This window comes from Eretmochelys imbricata, chromosome 2, assembly GCF_965152235.1.
Source record: "Eretmochelys imbricata isolate rEreImb1 chromosome 2, rEreImb1.hap1, whole genome shotgun sequence".
NCBI lineage: Eukaryota > Metazoa > Chordata > Testudines > Cheloniidae > Eretmochelys > Eretmochelys imbricata.
In genome coordinates, this window is record NC_135573.1 from 233,653,267 (window position 1) to 233,675,923 (window position 22,657).

Consider the following 22,657-nt stretch of genomic DNA (forward strand, 5'->3'; position numbering starts at 1 on the left):
GTTTGTGATCTTTACTAAAAATATCCCTGACAAAATGGGGAGGGAGGAGGGTCCAGCACCCATAGCAGCTGTGGGTGTTGGGGTCCCCTTGTCCTCCCCCCAGTAGCTGGGAGCTGTGGAGGGTTCCACACTGCGGCTGAGCAGTGGTGGGGTCCCCTTGCCACTAGCTGGGGCTAAGCAGGGGGGCCCCCAGCCGGGGAAGTCCTGCCAATGCTGGGCTGCTGCGGGAGGATCCCCGCGCCACCTGCTGCAACTGGGCAGCTGCAGGGGCCCCCACCACCCACAGGGACTGGAAGCTCTGGGATCCCCTCACTGCCTGCAGCAGCTGGAGCTGTGGGGTGCCCCCCCGCCGCCCTCAGTGACTGGGAGCTGTGGGGTCCCCCTGCTGCAAAGGGGCTAGGAGGTACTGGGGGCCCGCCACCAGCAGCAGCTGAGAGCTGCGTGGCCTACTAGCTGACCGCTCTAGCCTGGGGCATAAAATGTCACAGAGGTCAGGTAATGCCTGGGAGGGGCAAGAAGGGTCACATGCCCCTCCCCAGACACCTGCAGGGGCATTCAGCAGGGAACCACAGTGGTGAAAGGAGCAGAATGTGAGGCCGCTGCTCCCAGGAGCCAGCGCCCCATGCAGACAGCTCTTCTAGCGCGGCTGTACTGGTACCATCCCCAGTCCCGTCCTCCAGAGGGGCTGTACAGACCTCACCCCAGACAGGAGGTGCAGCTGCGTGGAAGGGCTGGGGGCAGTATAGCTGCACCAGAGGAGCTGCTGGCATGCGGCCACCTAGCGGCCCCATATTCTGCTCCTTTTGTCGCTGCGGTTCCCGGCACAGCAGGAGGACAGAGTCCCCTCCAGGTAACATGGGATGGGGAGAGCGCAGAGCTCCCGGGCTGGGGGCAGGGTGTGGAGGAATCACGTGGGGGCTTACATGGGGAAGTCACATGTCCCCCTTTAGCTGGTGCCCTCCTTTGTGTCTCTCCCATGAGTCACCCATTCCTATTATGGCTGAAGAACCTCTCTTGGTAGCAGCCTCCTTCAGACTGCAAAGACACTCACCAGGTATGTCCCCTGCAGCTTTCTGTTTCATTTTTCCAGAGACAGGTCCCTTGGTCCCTGACTCACTGGGTATCTCAAACCAATTCAGTACTTCTACCCAAGTTGAATGCTTCCCGTTTCTCTTTCCCCTATTTGTGACAAATCACCCATCTGCTTCTTCATCTTCTACTCTCTCTAGTTCCCTTATCAATGAGCCTTCCCTTTGTGGTGTCTGTGGCATCAATTTCAGAATCTGGCTGTTCAAGAAATCTTTATTTTCTAAGATGCTATGCAGTGCTGAAATGTCCACTTCCAGACCATGTTATTTTCTCCTCCTGCACTTCATGCACCAGAAACTTCTTCAGTCTTTAAGCAGAAAGGGAGACATCGTACATCCAAAGCAGGTCATAACTTTTGTTCCCCTGTCGTCCATTCCACTACCTGGTATAGAGCTGGACCTGGGAACCCACTCCCTCCTGCAAACTCCTCTGTTTGATACTCTTGTTTGCCTCCTGAGGAATTCAGTTGGCTAAATCCTGCTGCTTCACTCCACTCCCTCAGTGACAGAGAAGGATTAATCACTCAGAGACTACAAAGAAAACATAAACAGGCCTCCCCCATCTGGGCTGTTCGGGGCCCAGAACCCCAGCCACAGGTAATAGTAATGGGGGATTTGATCATTAGAAATATATATAGCTGGGTCTGTGATGACTGGGAGAACAGCATTGTGAATTGCCTACCAGGTGTGAAAGTTGGAGCTCTCTCAAGACATCTAGACAGGCTTATGTGCAGTGCTGTGAGGAGCCAGTGGTCGCAGTGCATGTAGATACCAGTGACATAGGGAAAGGTAGGAGAGAGGTCCTGGAGGCCAAATTTAGACTACTAGGAAGACACTGAAGTCCAGGACCTCCATGGGAACGTTCTCTGAAAAGCTTCCAGTTCCACACAGGGCCAGTTAGACAGGCAAAACTGAAGGGTCTCAATATGTGGATGAGCCAAGGTTGTAGGGAGGAGGGATTTAGGTTTTTTAGGAACTAGGGAACCTTTTGGGAAATGGGGAGCCTATAAAGGAAAGATGGGCTCCACCTAAACCAAAACAGGACCAGATTGCTGGCATGTAAAATTAAAAAGGTTGAGGAGGAGTTTTTAGACTAAAGGCTGGGGGGAAGCCGAGAGGTGCGGAGAACACTCAGTTCAGACAGACATCCTGTAGGGAAGAAGCTATTAACAAGGATTCTCTATATTCCAGTGGTTCCCAAACTTTCACAACCTGTGAACCCCTTTCACTAAAATGTCAAGTCTTGCAAACCCCCTCCTAAAAATGAATAGTTCCAGGGATTTTCTCCTTTACCTGAATATATATTATAAAAGCAGTGATCTTGGAAATATAAAATTTGTTTAGGACATGCTTATTACACACTATTTATTATTAATTATTATTTATCATTACAGTATATTATGAAAACGTCAACACTCTTTGTAGCTTGTATCACTTTGAATAAGCCTGTTATAAGACAAGGCTCCTATGTTTCATCAAGGAGTATCAGATGTGAAACAGCATGAAGGTATTTAAGAAGCCAACTCAAAGGGTTTCTCCTACACAGGCATTCAGGTCTTGAGCAGTCCAGGCAAACAATGTACATTACAACAAAGCTTAAACTTTGTTTAAATTATTTATTTATTATTAATAATTAAAAAACAATACTAGCTGCCTATTTAATTTTAAAAACAGCAAAAAATATCCATCTTCCTTTCCATTTCTTATAAGGAGTCTTGAAGTTTAAATCTCCTCAGTGTGATAGATATGCTTGCTTTGATCTGCTTAGCTCTTGGAAGTCCTGGGGCTCCGGGCTGCTGGCCCTGTGCTGCCCGGAGTCCCTAGGGACAGCTCTGTCCGCCATTAGGGAATTTTTTCCAGAGAACCCCCTGTAACATTTCGCAAACCCCCAGGGGTTCATGAACCCCAGTTTGGGAACCACTGCTATATCCTAATAAGGAGGTAAGGATGGAAGTTGATAAAGTAGAGGTAGGAACTGATGAAAAACAGTGAAATGAAAAGAAAAAAAAAGAATCCAATTCAATTACATCACAAAATGGTAGACATCTGAAAAGAGACAAATTTTATAAGTGCTTAGATACAAATGCTAGAAGTCTAAATACTAAGATGAGTGAACTTCAGTGCCTAGTATTAAATGAGGATATTGATATGATAGGCATTACAGAAACTTGGCGGAATGATGATAATCAATGGAACATGGTAATAACAAGGGTAGAAAATATATAGGAATGACAGAGTAGATCATGTTAGTGGAGTAGTGTCACTACATAAGAGCAAAAGCATAGAGTCAAATACAGTAAAAATCTTACATTAATCAAACTGTACCACAGAATCTCTATGCATAGAAATGCCATCCTTGAATAATAAGAATATAGAAGTAGGGCTATACTACAGACCACCTGACCAGGATGGTGACTGTGGAATGCTCAGGGAGATTAGAAAACCTATAAAAATAGAAAACTCAATAATAATGGGGGATTTCAACTATCCCTATATTGACTGGGTACATGTCACCTCTGGAAGGGATGCAGAGATGAAATTTCTAGACACCATAAATGACTAGTTCTTGGAGCAGCCAGTTCTGGATCAAGGGGTGACACAATTCTTGATTTAGTCCTAAGTGGAGCACAGGAGCTGGTCCAAGATGTAAAAATAACTGCACCACTCGGTGGGGGACGCACCAAAGAAGCCGACCACAGTGGAATTTAACTTCAGAAAGTGGAACTAAACAAAAATGAAGAAGCTAGTTAAAGGGAAATTAAAAGGTACAATCACAAAAGTGAAATGCCTACAAGCTACATGGAAACTTTTAAAAAACACCATAATAGAGACCCAAATTAAAAAAAATACAGTAAAGTGATCAAAAAAGCGTCACTATGGTTAAACACAAAGTAAAAGAAGCTGTTAGAAGCAAAAGAGCATCCTTTATAAATTGGAAGTCAAATCCTACTGAGAAAAATAGAAAGGAGCATAAACTCTGGCAAGTTAAGTGTAAAAGTATAATCAGGCAGACCAAAAAAGAATTTGAAGACCAATTAGCCAAACATTCAAAAACTAACAGCAAAAAATGTTTACGTACATCAGAAGCAGCAAGCCTGCAAACAATCTGTGGGGCCACTGGACGATCGAGGTACTAACGGAGCACTCAAGGAAGACAAAATCACTGAAGAGAAGCTAGATGAGTTTTTTGCATCAGTCTTCACTGCAGAGGATGGAGTGAGGTTCCCACACCTGAGACATTCTATTTAGGTGACAAATCTGAGGAACTGTCCCAGATTGAGGTGTCAATAGAGGTGGTTTGGGAACAAATTGGTAAATTAAACAGTAATAAGTCACCAGGACATGATGGTATTCACCCAAGAGTTCTGAAGGAACTCAATTATGAAACTGCAGAACTACTAATTGTGGTATGTAATGTATCATTTAAATCAGCTTCTTTACCAGATGATTGGAGGATAGCTAATGTGACACCAATTTTTAAAAAAGGCAATTAGAGGCCAGTAAACCTAACTTTAGTAGCAAACAGACTGATTGAAACTATAGTAAGAACAAAATTATCAGACACATAGATGAACATGTCTTGTTGGGAAGAGTTAACACATCTTTTGTAAAGAGAAATCATGCCCCAATCTATCAGAATTCTTTGGGGAGGTCAGTAAATGTGGACAAGGGTGATCCAGTGGATGCAGTGTACTTGGACGTTCAGAAAGCCTTTGATGAGGTCCCTCACCAGAGGCTCTTTAGCTAAGTAAACTGTCATAGTATAAGAAGTACTTGTGGCTAACACGGCTGTTACTCTGAAACCTGTCATAGTATAAGTAACTGCTGAAAAGACAAGAAACAACTGGTAGAAATAAATGGCCAGTCTTCATAATGGAGAGAAGTAAATAGTGGTGTCCCCCAGGGTTCTGTACTGGTACCAGTAGTCGCAAAAAGAAAAGGAGTACTTGTGACACCTTAGAGACTAACAAATTTATTTGAGCATAAGCTTTCGTGAGCTACAGCTCACTTCATTGGATGCATTCAGTAGTGTCTGATATATTCATAAATGATCTGGAAAAAGCGGTAAAGAGTGAGATGGCAAAATTTGCAGATGATACAAAATTACTCAAGATAGTTAAATCCAAAACAGACTGCAAAGAGTTACAAAAGGATCTCACAAAACTGGGTGAGTGGGCAACAAAATGGCAGATGAAATTCAATGATGATAAATGCAAAATAATGCACATTGGAAAATATAATCCTAACTATACATACAAAACGAGGGAGCCTAAATTAGCTGTTACCACTCAAGAAAGACATACTGGAGTTCTTGTAGATAGTTCTCTGAAAATATCTGCCCAATCTGCAGCAGTAGTCAAAAAAACTAACAATGTTTGAAACTATTAGGAAAGGGATAGATAAGACAGTAAATATCATAATCCCATTATATAAATCCCTGGTACACTCACACCTTGAATACTGTGTGTAGTTCTCGTTGCCCCATTTCCAGGATAGGCAGTCAAGGTATTCCCTGAGAATGGCTCACTGAGAAGAGTTCATAAACATGCAAAGATCTGTATACAGTCAAATTATAACTCAACAGTTGTGCACAAATGAAAATTACATTTTGAGGATTTGTTCCCAAGGTGGTTCTAATTGCAAAATTTTAAAAAATCAACATAACTTAAGTAACTACTTCACACTAGATTAACATTATTCTTGGTTACAACCCTAATGTTACTCTCATATAGGATGTGTGTGTAAAAACTATTTTGGGGATACGATGTACATGCCAGTGTGTCTGTGAATTATGAAGCTTCACAGTTTGTAGGTAGCACTTTTGTTTGAATGTCTGATTCTATATGACTATTCCTAGGTGCATCTAAGTCAGTGGTTTTCAAACTTTTTTTTTCTGGCGACCCAGTTGAAGAAAATTGTTGATGCCCGCAACCCAACGGAGCTGGGGATGAGGGGTTTGAGGTGTGGGAGAGGCTCAGGGCTGGGGCAGAGGGTTGGGGTGCAGGGGTGAGGGCTGCAGGGTGGGGCTGGGAATGAATGGGTTCAGGGTGTGGGAGGGGGTAGGGGGTGCAGACTCTGGGGTGGGGCTGGGCATGAGGAGTTTGGGGTGCAGGAGGGGGCTCCGGTTTTCGGTGAGGCTCAGGCAGGAGACCGGGGCACGGGCTTACCTTGGGTGGCTCCTGGTCAGCGTCGCAGCAGGGGTGCTAACGCAGTCTTCCAGCCTGTCCTGGCACCGTGAACGGCGCTGAGCTCCAGAAGCGGCCAGCAGCTGGTCCACCTCCAAGGGGGAGGCATGCAAGCAGCTTTCGCCTGCAGGCACCCCCCCCCAGCTCCGATTGGCCAGTTCCCAGCCAATAGGAGCACAGAGCCGGTGCTCGGGGCAGGGGCAGTGCTTGTAGCCCTGTGGCCCCCGCGCCTAGGACGCAGACCTGCTGCTGGCTGCCTCTGGAGCACAGTGCGGTGTCAGAACAGGTAGGGACTAGCCTGCCTTAGCCAGGCAGCACCGCCGATGGGACTTTCAACGGCCTGGTCGGCAGTGCTGACCAGAGCCGCCATGACTCAGTGCCTTACATTTTGTGATCCAGTACTGGGTCATGACCTGCAGTTTGAAAACCACTGATCTAGGTTTCCCAGAGCCTTGAAGCATACGTCTACACCGTGATAGGAGACACGTGGCACAAATGTCTACACTGCAATTTTATAGCCCTGCAGCTTAGCCTGACCTGAGTCAGCTGACCTGAACTCTGAGCCTCTGTGCCACAGGGTTTTTATTGCAGTGTATACATACCCAAAGAAGTGCATTTAGGAAATGGGACCAGTGGATAAAGTGTGTGGATGCTAAGTGTGGGTGATATATAAATAACATTGCCTTTCTTTCCCTTGCTAGTGCAAGCTGTTCCTCAGTACCTCCTTAGTGCAACTTATTCTCTACTGCCGACCATATTTTGTAGGTCAAATTTTTAAAATTCTCACATTCCAAACCTGTAAATAATGTGACCTGATCTGCAAGGCTACTACTCTTTCCCCCTTCAAGTCCCTTTTCAAGGCCCACTTCTGCCACAATTCCTGTATGAAATCATCCATCACTGACGGCTAGACAGAGAGGAACTTGGGGAAAGTTGATACTGATTTACGTATTTGCATAAAAACAGCACATTGTATACCTGTTAAAAAGCATATACAAATTATATCCAATTGTCTCCCTACTTCCCCTTGTATGTTGCCCGTCTTCTTAAATTGTAAGATCTTTGGAACAGGAACCTTTGCTTTTCCCTAGACCTAGCACAGTGGAGTCCTGATTCTGACTAAGTGTTATTGTAATTGAAAATATGAAACAACAACTTCCACTAATGTACACCCATGGGGTCACTTCCAATAGTCTATTACACCACAGTGTTTGTTTTTCTGAGAAAGTTCATTTTTCAGGGCGTGCCTGTGCACCAATAAGTCTGGAGCAGTGGTCTTTTCTTTTGTAGAATAATGAAGTTTACTCAGTCTTATTTCTTAAATTTCTGATCACTTGATGAGAAACGTAACGTTTAATCATCATTGAGGCAACGACTTCTTTCTTTAAATACTTAATTCATATGAGGCAAGACTCTCTCTTTTGGTAGGTTATTCTCCTTGTTGCAGCTTTTATCAGTTTTTAATTAAATCTGGAAAAATCAGGTTAGGGGTATTTTTATTTCCTCCAGCAGTTTCAGTGGCTTGTTCTGACCAGAGACCTCCTTTCAGAAATTATTATTATTATAGGTTTTATATTGCAAATGCACTCAGGGGCCTCACTGATCTAGGGACTGCACAAAAACCAGACAAATATACTGTTTCTTCCCTGAAAATGATTTTCTATCTCCCAATTATCCTAATAACAGGAGAAACATTTAAAGAAAAACAATTCCAGGAGGTTCAATACATCTTCAAAACCAACTTCCAGTTGAAACAACTTTGGTCTTTTTCCACTTTGTGTTTTAATCTGCTATTTGCACAGGCTATTACAATATTCATTTGTATTTTCTATTAAGGGTATGTCTACACTTAAAATGCTACAGTGACACAGTTGCACTGCTGCTGCGCTTCAGTGTAGGCACTACCTGTGCTGACGGGGGTGCTTTTCCTGTTAGCATAGGTAATCCACTTCTCCAAGAGGTGATAGCTAGGTCAACAAAAGAATTCTTCTATTGGCTTAGCACTGTCTACACCAGGGATTAAGTTGGTATAGTGACATCTCTTAGGAGTGTTGATTTTTTACACCCCTGAGAGACGTAGCTAAAGAGATGTATGTTCCTAGTGTAAACCAGGCCTAAGATTTCACCTAAATCTCCCAAAACATGGTGGGTTTAGGGTGTAAAAGTATTACCCAAGTCCAACTCCTCGCTAGGGACTTGATCCTGCAGTCCTTATTCATGTATGAGTGATTTCAAAAGCTGTAGGATCAGATCCTTAATGAGGACCAGCCATCCACTGTCTTCCCAGTGACATCATTCAGAAACTCTATTAGACTTATTGCCACTTATCCATCAACAAAGAGGTAATGTCTCCAACTTATCAATCACTTTGTAGGTAGTCCACAGATTACTAACAAATCAGGCCTTAATGGTGCCAATAAATTCTTGATCTATGGATACTATAAGAGCAAACCATAAGGAGTCCTTTCAATCATTATTACAATATCTCATCAGTGAACATACAGAAACTTTAATAAGAAAATCCACACACTAGTAAGTCAGTCTTACTAAAAAATCTTCAGTAGTTTCTAATGAAGAGTCAATACTAGACAAACAGCATAAACATTTTCCTAAGTAAAAAACTCAGATGTTTCCATTTTAAAAAAGCCAAATAGACAATGGTCTAGTTTGCAATATAGACCAATGGTCAGCAAATTTTCACTGAAAAGGCAAAGATGTTTTTAAGAGGCCAGGGATTCAAAAAGCAAATGAAAAGAGAAAATATAGTTTTCATCCTTTCATTAAGTGAAAATTGTTTTAACCAAAAAAGCCCTTAAATTCCAGTCTCCTGCTCATAGCACTAATTTATGGCAGAATGTAATGTTAAGCTATAGGAGAAGCCCAGGTTCTTTGAGGTGTGCTGAACCAAACTTGCAGGCAGAGAGACATACACAAGTGGCAGTAGGAAAATGAGAAAGATGGTCCCAGAGGGACCTTTTTCAGCCAAATTGAGATAAGAAATATCATAGGAAGAGAGGGACAGCTGAGTAGGAACAAGGGGGAAAAAGGTCAAGCGGATAGAGATTTTATTTAGAGTAGTATTTCTCCCCCCTACTAAGAACCCAGAAGCACCCAGCTGGCTGCTCATCCCCAGTCCAGTTGGAAGCTGTATATTGATGCCAGAACTCTGGCACCTCCCCAAACCCTTCCCTTGTTGTTATGTTGATGCCAAATGTTTGGTCAGTCCTTTTTGGGGCATAGAGAAGCTCACAGAAACACTCCTGAATCCACCCACTAGCCTTATTTACTCAGTTCATTTCTTTGAGGCACTGATATCTGTCTGTGGCAACCAGGAAAGAGCATAAAAGATCAGACATCCCAATAAAATGCATAACTTGCACTTATTTCAGTACATGAAATTTCATATATACACTCACTGGTGAAGGTTCACAGTTGGTTATATTAATAAAACTTGGATCGAAAATAATGAACTACACTTAACCAGTATGTGACTAAGACCTAACTTCTTTTCTTCAAAAATGGCATTTTTCCTCACAGTGGATTAATTACACAGCATATATGAAGTTTTGAGGTGATGTTGTGTTCTCCCTTTTCACTGGGCTGTGGTTGAGTATGGTTAATTTGCTAAGGAAATGGACAAGGTTGTACCTCTGGGTGCTGACATGTACATACATGGCTGTACACTGTATTTCCAGTTTGTGAACATCATGATTGTTCTTTAGCAGCCGTAACTAGTTTTCACAAAGCATTTTTAGTTTGAAAAGGCTTACACCTGAAAAAGCCCACCAGTGCCTACTGATGGTTATACCCAAAAAATGATTACACCGTTTAAACTTTACTGCAGGAATTAATAAAAACAATTAAAAAGGAAGTGTCTCAAGTGATTTTAGTAGCTGAAGTACTGATGAGTTGATTTTACTGATCTCCATAATCTTAAAGAAAAAACCCAAAGAGACATGCTAAGTATTTATCTGAGTTGGGATTATTTAACAAGTCATAGATACACATAGACAATTTAAACTAAGTAAGAGTGGGTACTAACAGAATATAGCTGGAATTTCCTTACCTGAGGAGTTCATATTTGGAATAAACAGCTAAAAGTAATAATAAGAGCAACTACTGTTAGACAAAAACAACAAGGAGTCCAGTGGCACTTTAAAGACTAACAGATTTATTAGTCTTTATTTATTTATTTATTATTAATCTTTAAGGCGCCACCGGACTCCTTGTTGTTTTTGTGGATACAGATTAATGCGACTACCCCCTGAGACTGTTAGACAAGAATTTGAAGGGGGAAAATAGTATGGGGTATAATTGCCAGCGCTGGGCCCGAACCTCAGCAGCTGTAGCTTCAGTGTAGTTGGCGTTACATCAATTTACACCAGCTAAGAATGTGGCCCCCTAAGTGCAAGAAAAGTCCTGAACCGGTTTTCTAGCTAGTTTCCTATACCCTTATAATGAGATTAGAAAATGCTACTACAGTAAGAAAACATGTTCAAAGAATAAATTCACGATTAAAAAAAAAAACAAAAAAAACCTACCGTTTGTGTATCTTCATGTTCTGGATAGTCTTGTAATTCTGCTTCTAATTTTTGAATTTTAGATTCTTTCTCCTGGAGCGTCTTAATCAAAACCTGCCAATTCACTGCTAATGAGGAATCTGCGTCTTCCTGTATGCAATAATTTTTCTGTTACAAGAGAAGATCCCCAGGGAGATATGCTAGTTATATAAATCACACAGCACCTTTTCTTAAAGTTACAGAATTCCAGGATACTTTTCTTGTAACTTAACACTATTATTAAACATTAAATTCTGTAATCCTGTTAAATGTGATTAGCTTTTCATTAGAATAACATTTAACTGCATGTCAAGTACAGAAACGAAATGGTATTTACAGAATAATCACACAAGAAAATGCATATAAAGTAAAACATACAGAAAAAGAACAGAAAAGATGGATGGGACACTGGCAGATCAGGTGCAAACTCATGCCAAGGCCACTGGGCCTCACTGGACACTGACAAATGCATAGCTGGAAACCAGTCTGGCTTGCCTGTGTGTTAGCATTGTTAAAATAGATATTAGAGTTATAAGAATGTGTTTAGACTTTATGGAATGCTTGTAGAATGCTGCATGTATTAATCATACTTATAATATTTGTATGCCATGTTATAAGGTAGTGTTTAAGTGTTTGCTCTGTAACTGTAAAAATGTTTAAGACTGTAAGCCCTGACAGTCAAGGAAGAAGTATTTCACGCATGGTAATGCTAGTTTACCAAAAGAGGTGGTATCTCCTCCCCAACAAAAGAAGGCCTATAGACACCAGACAAGCTGTTGTGGGACAGCAGTGGATAAAAGACTCAGTTGATTGCTTTCCCCACACCTCTGAAGAGGGTACATGCATAAGCCCTTGTCCCATCATAGCCTGACTGCTGGGGGAAAGTAATAAAAATCCCTGTTAAAGAAAAATTATTATCCTTATGCTGCTTGAATTCTGAGAGGCGATGATTTCTAAGCATAAGCAAAGGGTCCCCAGTGGTTTAGCATGGGTTAGCCCTAAAGGACATATAAAGCTTGCATATTAAAGCAGCTATCATCATATTTTGGAACATAAGACAGTATCGTGTCTTTAACTTTGTAAATAACATTTCTTCTTCCTAGTTAATAAATCTTGAATTAGTGTTATAGGGTTGGCTACAAGCATTGTCTTTGGTTTGTGATCTGAGGTACAATTGACCTGGGGTATGTGAATAGTCCTCTGGGACTGGGAATAACATGAATATTGTTGTGATTTTTGGCAAAGGGGATCATATATCACAAAGGTAGGTTTGCCTAGGAGGCAAGACAGAACAGAGTACCCAAGGGGACTATTATTCCATATTAAGACTGTTATAGTTCTTTAAGAGTTCATACTTATTAATTGGTTGGTGAAATCTAATTATAGAACATACAACAAGTTTGGGGTTTATGCCCTGTTCCTTGACAGTCTGTTCTGAGGTTGGCACTCATGCTCATGAGCCACTCCAGACAGTTTGACAATGGACACAATGAATATACCTTATATATTTTTAATATATCTCTAACATGAAAAATTTACAGTTAATGTGACATTCAGTTTAATTTTGCACTGTCACAAAATCATAAGACTGGAAGGGAGCTTGACAGCTGATTTAGTCCAGTCCCCTGCACTCATGGCAGGACTAAGTACTCTCTAGACCAATGGTTTTCAAACTGCGGGTCACGACCCAAATGTAAGGCACTGGGTCACAGCGGCTCTGGTCAGCACCACCAACCAGGCCATTAAAAGTCCCATTGGCAGTGCTGCCCAGCTAAGGCAGGTTAGTCCCTACCTGTTCTGACATTGCGCTGTGCCCTGGAAGCAGCCAGCAGCAGGTCCGGCTCCTAGGTGGGGGAGCATGGGGCTCCACACACTGCCCCCACGCTGAGCACCAGCTCTGCACTCCCATACCGGCCAATGAGAGTCGGGGGCGGGGTGCAGTGCCTGTGGCCGAACACTGCACAGAGCCGTTGTGTGTCTCCGCCTAGGAGCCAGACCTGCTGCTGGCCACTTCCAGGGCACAGTGCAGTCCACGGTGTCAGGACAGGTGTTAGGATATAGATATTCAGGCCTGTCTGTAAAGGCCTATACTCTAAGAATTTAGGTGTATTCTTATCACTTAGCTAGTTATAGAGGTATAAAAGAAAGAATCAAAATCACTGTCTGCCAGTGTAAGGTCCTTCTCTTACTGTGACAGTGTGAGGCCCTGTTCTTAGGCTAAGATCTTTGGCTAAGCAGCAGAGGCAGCCATAAGCTGGGAAGCGACTGGTCACATCCTCACATTCCAACCTAGTCCCATTGAAATAAGGTGCTTCTGGGCTGTTAGGAATACAATCCTGTCCTGATAATGCCTATCGCCTCCAGAGAAAGGGAAGTGCCTAGAAGATGTAAAAGGAAACTTAGTTTGATAGCATCCTGTCTGGCAAGAACTCACTTATCAATAGCTGGGATGTGAAATCCTCATTTCTGTGTTTGTTCTATCACTGTAGTCCCCATTTCCCTATTGTTGGTCTGTATAATCTCTGTCTGGTTCTGTGATTGTTTCTGTCTGCTGTATAATTAATTTTGCTGGGTATAAACAAATTAAGGTGGTGGGATATAATTGGTTACATAATAATGTTACAATATGTTAGGATTGGTTAGTTAAATTTCAGAAAAATGATTAAGGTATAGCTAAGCAGAACTTAAGTTTTACTATATAGTCTGCAGTCAATCAGGAAGTGAGTGGGTGAGTGGATGGGTGGGGGAAATGGGAACAGGGAATGGGGGTGGGGAAATTGGAATCATGTTTGGCTAAGGGCAGGATTAGGAACAGGGACACAGGTGTAAGGCTCTGTGGGGTCAGAGCTGGGAAGGGGGACACTAAGGAAGGAAACTGGAATCATGCTTGCTGGAAGTTCACCCCAATAAACATCAAATTGTTTGCACCTTTGGACTTAGGGTATTGTTGCTCTCTGTTCATGTGAGAAGGACCAGGGAAGTAAGTGGGTGAAGGAATAAGCCCCTTAACAACAGGCAGGAAGCCTGCCTTAGCACCCCTGCTGCGCTACTTACTGGGAGCCACCTGATGTAAGCCTGTGCCCCAACCCCGCCCCCCAATCCTCTGCCCCAGCCCTGAGCCCCCCCAAACCCAGAGCGCCCTCCTGCACCCCAAACCCCTCATCCTCAGCCCCACCCCAGAGCCTGCACCTCCAGCCCAGAGCCCTGACCCCCTCCTGCACTCAAACCCCTTGCCCCAACCCAGAGCCCCCTCCCACACCCTGAACCCCTCATTCCCAGGCCCATCCCACAGCCCTCACCCCAACCCTCTGCCCCAGCCCTGAGCCCGTCCCACACCCCAAACCCCTCTGCCCCAGCTCTGCTGGGTCGTGGGCATCAACAATTTTCTTCAGCTGGGTCGCCAGAAAAAAAGTTTGAAAACCACTGATCTAGAGCACCCCGACAGGTGTTTGTCTAACCTACTTTTAAAAATCTCCAATGATGGAGACTCCACAACCTTTCTAGGCAACTTGTTCCACTGCTTAACTACCCTGACAGTTAGGAACTTTTTCCTAATGTCCAATTTAAACCCCTTTGCTGCAATTTAAGCCCATTGCTTCTTGTCCTGTCCTCAGAGGTTAAGGAGAACAATTTTTCTTCCTCTTCCCCGTAACAACCTTTTATGTACTTGAAAACTGTTATGTCCCCTCTCAGTCTTTTCTTTTCCAGACTAAACGTATCCAATCTTTTCAAACTTCCCTCAAAGGGCATGTTTTCTGGACCTTTAATCATTTTTGTTACTCACTGCATTAACAAGCCTCTGACTGCCAGAAAGCCCTGAGAGGAAGACGGGGTGGATCACTCCAACTGCCCTATTCCATACTCACTGCCCCTACTGTTTGGATACTGGCTACTGTCCAAGACAGGATAGAGGGATAGATGGACCATTGGTCTGACCCAGTATTGCAGTGCTTATGTTCTTAATTTTTCACATTGAATTTAAGAGGAGGAAAGGGCAAAAAAAGAATCTCAACTAATATGCTTTAATCTGTTCTATAAACTTAAAGCGGAATTTAACAACAACAACAAAATAATAATATTCATTATTAAGGCTGCGTGTTTGTCACGGAATCCGTGACTTCCAGGACCTTTGTGACTTCTGCAGCAGCACGGGGTTGGGGTGCAGGGTGGGGCAGCGCTTACCTGGGGAGCTTCCTGGCTCCCACTGACATGTCCCTGCAGCTCCTAGGTGGAGGGGCCGGGGGCTCCACACGCTGCCTGCACCTGCTGCCCCTGCAGCTCCCATTAGTTCCTGGCCAATGGGAGCTTCAGAGCTGGCGCTTGCGGCAGGAGCAGTGCGTGGATCCCCCCGGCTGTCCCTCCCACTAGGAACTACAGGTACACATGGAGCCAGGTAGGTAGCCTGCCAGCTATGCCACACACTCCCCTGGGGAGTCCCAGGCTGCCCGCCACCACACGTCCCCTCCACAGCACCAGCGGGGGTCCCGGGCTCAGCACCACTGTCTCCCACCCCCTGCCTAGCACCAGTGGGGGTCCTGGTCTGAGCGTTGCTGCCTCCCCCCCCCCAACACGGGTCCTGGGCCAAGCACTACCGTCCCTCTCCCCCAGCACCAGCAGGGGTCCCGGGACAAGCGCCACCACCTGCCCCCCAGCAACAGCGGGGGTCCCAGGCCGAGCGCTGCCACTCACCTCTCCCCCAGCAGCAGCAGGGGTCCTGGGCCACCCCCCCAGCACCCAGGCCACCCACAGCCCCTCCAGCCCAAGTTTTAGTTAGGTGTATATAGTAAAAGTCATGGACAAGTCACGGGCCGTGAATTTTTGTTTACTGCCCGTGACCTGTCCATGACTTTTATTAAAAATACCCGTGACTAAAACACAGCCTTATTCATTATATGTGATTCAGCAGTAGTTCTACAAGCTGTAGAGTCTGAAGTGCTATTATAGGAAAGGTAGTTATTTTTATTTCTTTAAGAAATTTAAAAGTTATTTTTAAAAAGTTTCGTCTTGTTGTATATACTGGATGATTTGTTCTAAAGAGAGATTTTAATGCAATGTATGGGTCAAGTGTAGGGGGTAGTGCCTGAAGTCCAGTAATTTAGAATATATTTTATTTTTTAAATAACAAGTTTGTTTCCAGGTTTTCTTGGGAACATATACTCCTGTTTAATTTCTTTGGGTCCAGAGAAAATAGTTTAAAAAATTAGGCTAATAGCGGCACATCTCCCTCCAGAAGTTGTAGATGAAAGGACAAAGCTCCTTGTAAATGTATGCATTCCTTCTAAGGCCTGTTTCATTTCATCTTGGAATAGAGTTGCAATATCTTTTTGCCACATTTTCTTATCTATAAAATCACGGTTTCTTTTTTCAAAATATTATACCATTGTGTGACAAACTGTACCAAATTTTTTTATGGGATGTAATTGGGATATAATGATAAAGGATTAGAATTATTAAATGGGTGTTTAACAACAACAAATATTCGAGCTGGTTGGGAATTCTACATCTGAATGGTTGTCCAATGGAAAAAGCATTTTCTGTAAAAATGAAATTTTCTACAGGAAAATTTTGATTTTGCCCTAAATTTACAATTTTCCATCAGGAAAACTGAAATATATTTCATTGTCTCAATTTGTCCCAAACTGGAATATTTTTATTTGTGGAAATGAACTAAAATGCTTTATTTCAAGTCACTTCAACTCGGATAAGTATCCTAGCATGTGCACATTTTCATATGGGAGCTGTTGTTCCAGCCCTTATTGCCTCCGATGGGCCAGGCTCCCTAGCCTGATTACATTTTTCATAATGCACCCAGTCATATGACTCCCATGATACAACATGCAGCCCAATCCCAGCCTTGCATAATGGGAGATGTAGTCTTGCCAAGGAGACTGACCCATAGGGCAGGACGGGGGCTGGAACTACAACTCCCTTAAGGCAATGTGCACATCCTAGGGAAATGTAGATTATTATGAAATTACTCAAAATGAAAAATTTTGGGTCATTTCAAACAAACCAAAACAAAACATTTCAATTTTGGGAATGTTGAAATATTTTGTTTTGATGAAAAATATCAAAACAAAATATTCTGACATTTCCAAAGTGAATATTTTTTAAATTTCTATTCTGCAGATAATTTCAAAATTTTGACTTTGCCCCAATTTGGGACTAATACAAAGTTTGTAATGTTGGAATTTCCTGCAGGAGAAGAAATTCCATTTTCTGACCAGCTCTAATAAATACCTTAGCTTGTACACAATAAAAAGTTCCGTAGTTTGGAATTTTGTTCCTTTATTTAAAAAAAAAAATCTAAAATGTAAATATTTTGCTCCTGATTTTAAAAAGCCATTATATTGCAGTATATCTTTGATTGCCTATTTTTTCTAGATGGAACTGATTCCTAGTGAAGACTGTGGAATATCCAAAAGAGGAAAGAGACAGGATATTTTACACTGGCTGAAATCTTAGCCTTTACTGAAGACAATGGCAAAATTCCCATTAAATGCAATGGGGCACAGATGTCACTCACTGTATTTTACATTTGTTTTATTTCTTCACTGTGTATTTGTATTCCCTGGCATCGGAGGGCATGTACACACCCTCTTAGGTATCTGGTCTGTTTTGCAAAATAAGGACTATGGATGAAAACCTGCTCCCACTGACGTTAACGAGAAAACTCTCCTTGACTTCAATATGGGCAGGAATTCACCACTGATCTGCCAGTTGACAGCATGCAAGGGGATTGCTTGCCCACACAGAGCCCCAGCAGTACTGGGGCCTGAAAGATTTCCCAAACAGAAGTAACCTGTGAATTACTGTTCATTTTTGTTCCAACTTGATTTCAACCTCCAACTATACAGGTGGGAAGGTACTCCTTCTGAGAAAGCCAAAAATATATTTTTGGCTCGGACAAATTAAGCCCTCTTTTGTTTTGTGCAAGTGTCAAATTTCATAAGAACTTCTTCCTGTTGCCACAAAATAAACAAAAAAAAAATCTTAAAATAGGCAAAAGTTTAATTAAGCTTGTTAAAGACTAGAGGTTGGAATTTCTATGGAAACATTTGTGCTAGGTGTAAAGAATATTCAGATTGGAGAATATTTTATTCCAAAATGTTATATCCTAATTGAGTACCTATGCCCTGTTCCCTACAGAATAGCTTCTTTGGCAACATTAACCATGGCATACTTTTCAATCACTGATAACTTCAGTAATATTCTACCAATTTTTTGTTTTCTAATTGGATTATTGACACGCTCTTCAATGAGGATTATTAAAGATTCAAGCTGCAAAATTCAGCCATTTAAAACTTAAGTATTTGTATGGGAAAAAATATTTTTCTTATCCTCAAAAGCATATGAAAAAAAAATGATTCACCTTTGACCAGAGACCAAGGAGGAAAGATAACAATCCAGAAAATAATTTTTTTTCAGAAAATTCTGAGATGTGAAGACAATGATTTATCATCAAAACTGTTCTGCAAACTTCACTATAGAATTTATTACCAAATACTATAATATTTTAATCACAAGTGCTTGATTAATACATTAATCCTGAACTTTCTGTTTCTAATTGTGAACACTGAATCTCACTAAGATAACAATAAGCTTAGATGAAAGTAGATCTGATCAGTTAATCATGAAGAGAAATTATACATCTTCACATCTCACTAATTAAGGGAAAAATGCAAATTAATATAATGTTTTGCAAACTTGAATGGCAGTAACCAGACTATGTACATTGTACAAATACTAAAGACTTTCAGCTTTGAATTGATTTTAGGTGTGTAATCAAGCAATCAAAGTAACAGAAAGCAACAAAAACAACATGAGTCAGAGATCTGGGAAAATGTCAGCTAGTCAGAAAAGTGAAGGCTAAGGGAGGCAAAAAATGCAGAAAGTTTCATACCTGATAACATCCCACAGGTTTGAATTTTGTCTAGAATTGCTCAAAAATGTAATTTCTCTTGCTTTAAAGTTTAAACATAAAAAGAACTAAGAATATAATTACTACAAAATAATGTGTGTGTTTTTCTTTCAAGACACCACCAGCAAATGGAACATGCCCAGACACCAAAACAAAGATTTAAAGGCATCGATGCTCTGGCAATACTCCAAAAATAACCTAGTTGTGCCAATTAAACCTGTTCTGAAGTTGAGTGGGGGGGATTTTTAAAGGAAATCAGTAAGGTAGTGCTAACAACCTGTGAAATTAAAATTATAGGATCACATTTTTGCCATTGTTACTGATAATTCAAATATTGAAATCAACACTTAAAACTTCTAAATGTACAACTATTTTTAATGCTAACTGTGCAATAAATGTCATTTTATGAAGAATGCTCAATGGTAGCTGTTGGCCAACATTTAGTGGGACACTAACTCATGTTAGCTGTGCATTTGCTCATTTTAATCTCAGTCCTATGGCGAGAACTTCCTCTGTATACTTCATGGCTAACAAAATCTTGTCATACTTCTTTTCTGATAGCTTGTGTAATACCATTTTAACATGCTGGATTGTCACATGACAACATGAGGGACAATTAAATTATTTCTAGGGTTGTCAATTAATCGCAGTTAACTCATGCGATTAACTCAAAAAATTAATTGCGATTAAAACTGATTGTGATTAATTTTTTTAATCACACTGTTAGATAAAAATTTATTAAATATTGTGGATGTTTTTCTACATTTTCATCTATATTGTATTTGTGTGGTAATTGAAATCAAAGTATATATTTTTATTACAAATATTTGCACTGTAAAAATGATAAACAGAAGAAATATTTTTCAGTTAACCTCATACAAGTACTGTAGTGCAATCTCTTTAACATGAAAGTGCAATTTACAAATGTAGAGGTTTGTTACATAACTGCACTCAAAACCAAAACAATGTAAAACTTCAGGGCCTACAAGTCCACTAAGTCCTACTTCTTGTTCAGCCAATCGCTAAGACAAACAAATTTGTTTACAGCTACAGGAGATAATGCTGCCCTCTTCTTATTTACAACGTCACCAGAAAGTGAGAACAGGCATTTGCACTTTTGTAGCCAGCACTGCAAGGTATTTATGTGCCAGATATGTTAAACATTCGTGTGCCCCTACTTGCTTCGGCCACCATTCCAGAGGACGTGCTTCTATGCTGAGGGCGCTCATTAAAAAAAAAGTGTTTAATTAAACTTGTGACTGAACCTCTTGGGGGAGAATTGTATGTCCCCTGTTCTGTTTTACCCATATTCTGCCACATATTTCATGTTATAGCAGTCTCGGATGATGACCTAGCACGTTCATTTTAAGAACACTTTCACTGCAGATTTGACAAAACGCAAAGAAGGTACCAATGTGAGATTTCTAAAGATATGTTACAGCACTCGACCCAAGGTTTAAGGATCTGAAGTGCCTTCCAAAATCTGAGGGAGACGAGGTGTGGAGCATGCTTTCAGAAATCTTAAGAGGAACACTCCAATGCGGAAACTACAGAACCAAAACCACCAAAACAAAAAGAAAAAAAAAATCAACATTCTGCTGGTGGCATCTGACTCAGATAATGGAAATGAACATCCTTCGGTCCACACTGCTTTGGATTGTTATCGAGCAGAACCCGTCATCAGCATGGATGCAAGTCCCCTGGAATGGTGGTTGAAGCATGAAGGGACATGAATCTTTAGCGTATCTGGCACATAAATATCTTGCGACGCTGGCTACAACAGTGCCATGAGAATATGCCTGTTCTCACTTTCAGGTGACATTGTAAACAAGAAGCAGGCAGCATTATCTCCTGCAAATGTAAACAAACTTGTCTGTCTGAGCGATTGACTGAATAAAAGTAGGACTGAGTGGACTTTCAGACTCTACAATTTTACATTGTTTTATTTTTGAATGCACTTTTTTTGTCCATAATTCTACATTTGTAAGTTCAACTTTCATGATAAAAAGATTGCACTACAGTACTTGTATTAGCTGAATTGAAAAATACTTTCTTTTGTTTTTACAGTGCAAATTCTTGTAATCAAAAATATAAAGTGAGCATTGTACACTTTGTAATGTATAATAATTGAAATTAATATATTTGAAAAATGTAGAAAACATCCAAAATATTTAAATTGTATTGTATTATCATTTAATAGTGCAATTAATCACGATTCTTTTTTTTAATTGCTTGACAGCCCTAATTATTACCCAATAGGCGGTAGTTAAATGTAAGTAATTGCTCTTTGACATCAAATTCCAAAGGGAAATCTATGAAGAAAAATACTGATTTGCATTAACTTCTTACAGTGCCACCACTTAAAACACAACTGACCCATGCTTTGTTTCATCAAAGATTCTTGTGGCCATCATCTCTTTGAAACATATTTTCAGAGAGCACAACTGGTGGTACATCATATTAAGGATTTTTTTAAAAGAAATATTTAAGCACAGAGGTAAATATGTTCAAAATACAGATGTCCCTGACAGCAGGATTGTCTGGCTATGTAGACTCACTCCTCAGGCCCCACACTACCAGCACTCCCAGCTACCTTCGAGACACCACTGACTTCCTGAGGAAACTACAATCCATCGGTGATCTTCCTGATGACACCATCCTGGCCACTATGGATGTAGAAGCCCTCTACACCAACATTCCTCACAAAGATGGACTACAAGCCATCAAGAACACTATCCCCGATAATGTCACGGCTAACCTGGTGGCTGAACTTTGTGACTTTGTCCTTACCCATAACTATTTTACATTTGGGGACAATGTATACCTTCAAATCAGCGGCACTGCTATGGGTATCCGCATGGCCCCACAATATGCCAACATTTTTATGGCTGACTTAGAACAACGCTTCCTCAGCTCTCGTCCCCTAACACCCCTACTCTACTTGCACTATATTGATGACATCTTCATCTGGACCCATGGAAAAGAAACCCTTGAGCAATTCCACCATGATTTCAACAATTTCCATCCCACCATCAACCTCAGCCTGGTCCAGTCCACACAAGAGATCCACTTTCTGGACACTACGGTGCTAATAAACGATGGTCACATAAACACCACCCTATACCGGAAACCTACTGACCGCTATTCCTACCTACATGCCTCCAGCTTTCACCCTGACCACACCACACGATCCATCGTCTACAGCCAAGCTCTGCGATACAACCGCATTTGCTCCAACCCTTCAGACAGAGACAAACACCTACAAGAGCTCTATCAAGCATTCTTACAACTACAATACCCACTTGCGGAAGTGAAGAAACAGATTGATAGAGCCAGAAGAGTTCCCAGAAGTCTCCTACTACAGGACAGGCCTAACATAGAAAATAACAGAACGCCACTAGCTGTCACCTTCAGCCCCCAACTAAAACCCCTCCAACGCATTAGCAAGGATCTACAACCTATCCTGAAGGATGACCCAACACTCTCACAAATCTTGGGAGACAGGCCAGTCCTTGCCTACAGACAGCCCCCTAACCTGAAGCAAATACTCACCAGCAACCACATACCGCACAACAGAACCACTAACCCAGGAACCTATCCTTGCAACAAAGCCCGTTGCCAACTGTGCCCACATATCTATTCAGGGGACACCATCACAGGGCCTAATAACATCAGCCACACTATCAAAGGCTCGTTCACCTGCACATCCACCAATGTGATATATGCCATCATGTGCCAGCAATGCCCCTCTGCCATGTACATTGGGCAAATTGGACAGTCTCTGCGTAAAAGAATAAATGGACACAAATCAGATGTCAAGAATTATAACATTCAAAAACCAGTCGGAGAACACTTCAATCTCTCTGGTCACTCGATTTCTGATCTCAAAGTGACTATCCTTCA

The 22,657-nt window shown here is 41.8% G+C and overlaps 1 protein-coding gene across 1 annotated transcript in view; it reads right to left on the minus strand.

Moving 5' to 3' along the window:
- Positions 1-22,657, minus strand: part of C2H10orf67 (chromosome 2 C10orf67 homolog) — a 126,090-nt gene that overhangs the window by 87,624 nt on the left and 15,809 nt on the right. Inside the window, exon 5 of the mRNA XM_077808212.1 lies at positions 10,816-10,962. Coding sequence (XP_077664338.1) covers positions 10,816-10,962 — 147 coding nt within the window. The remainder of the gene's footprint in view (positions 1-10,815; positions 10,963-22,657) is intronic.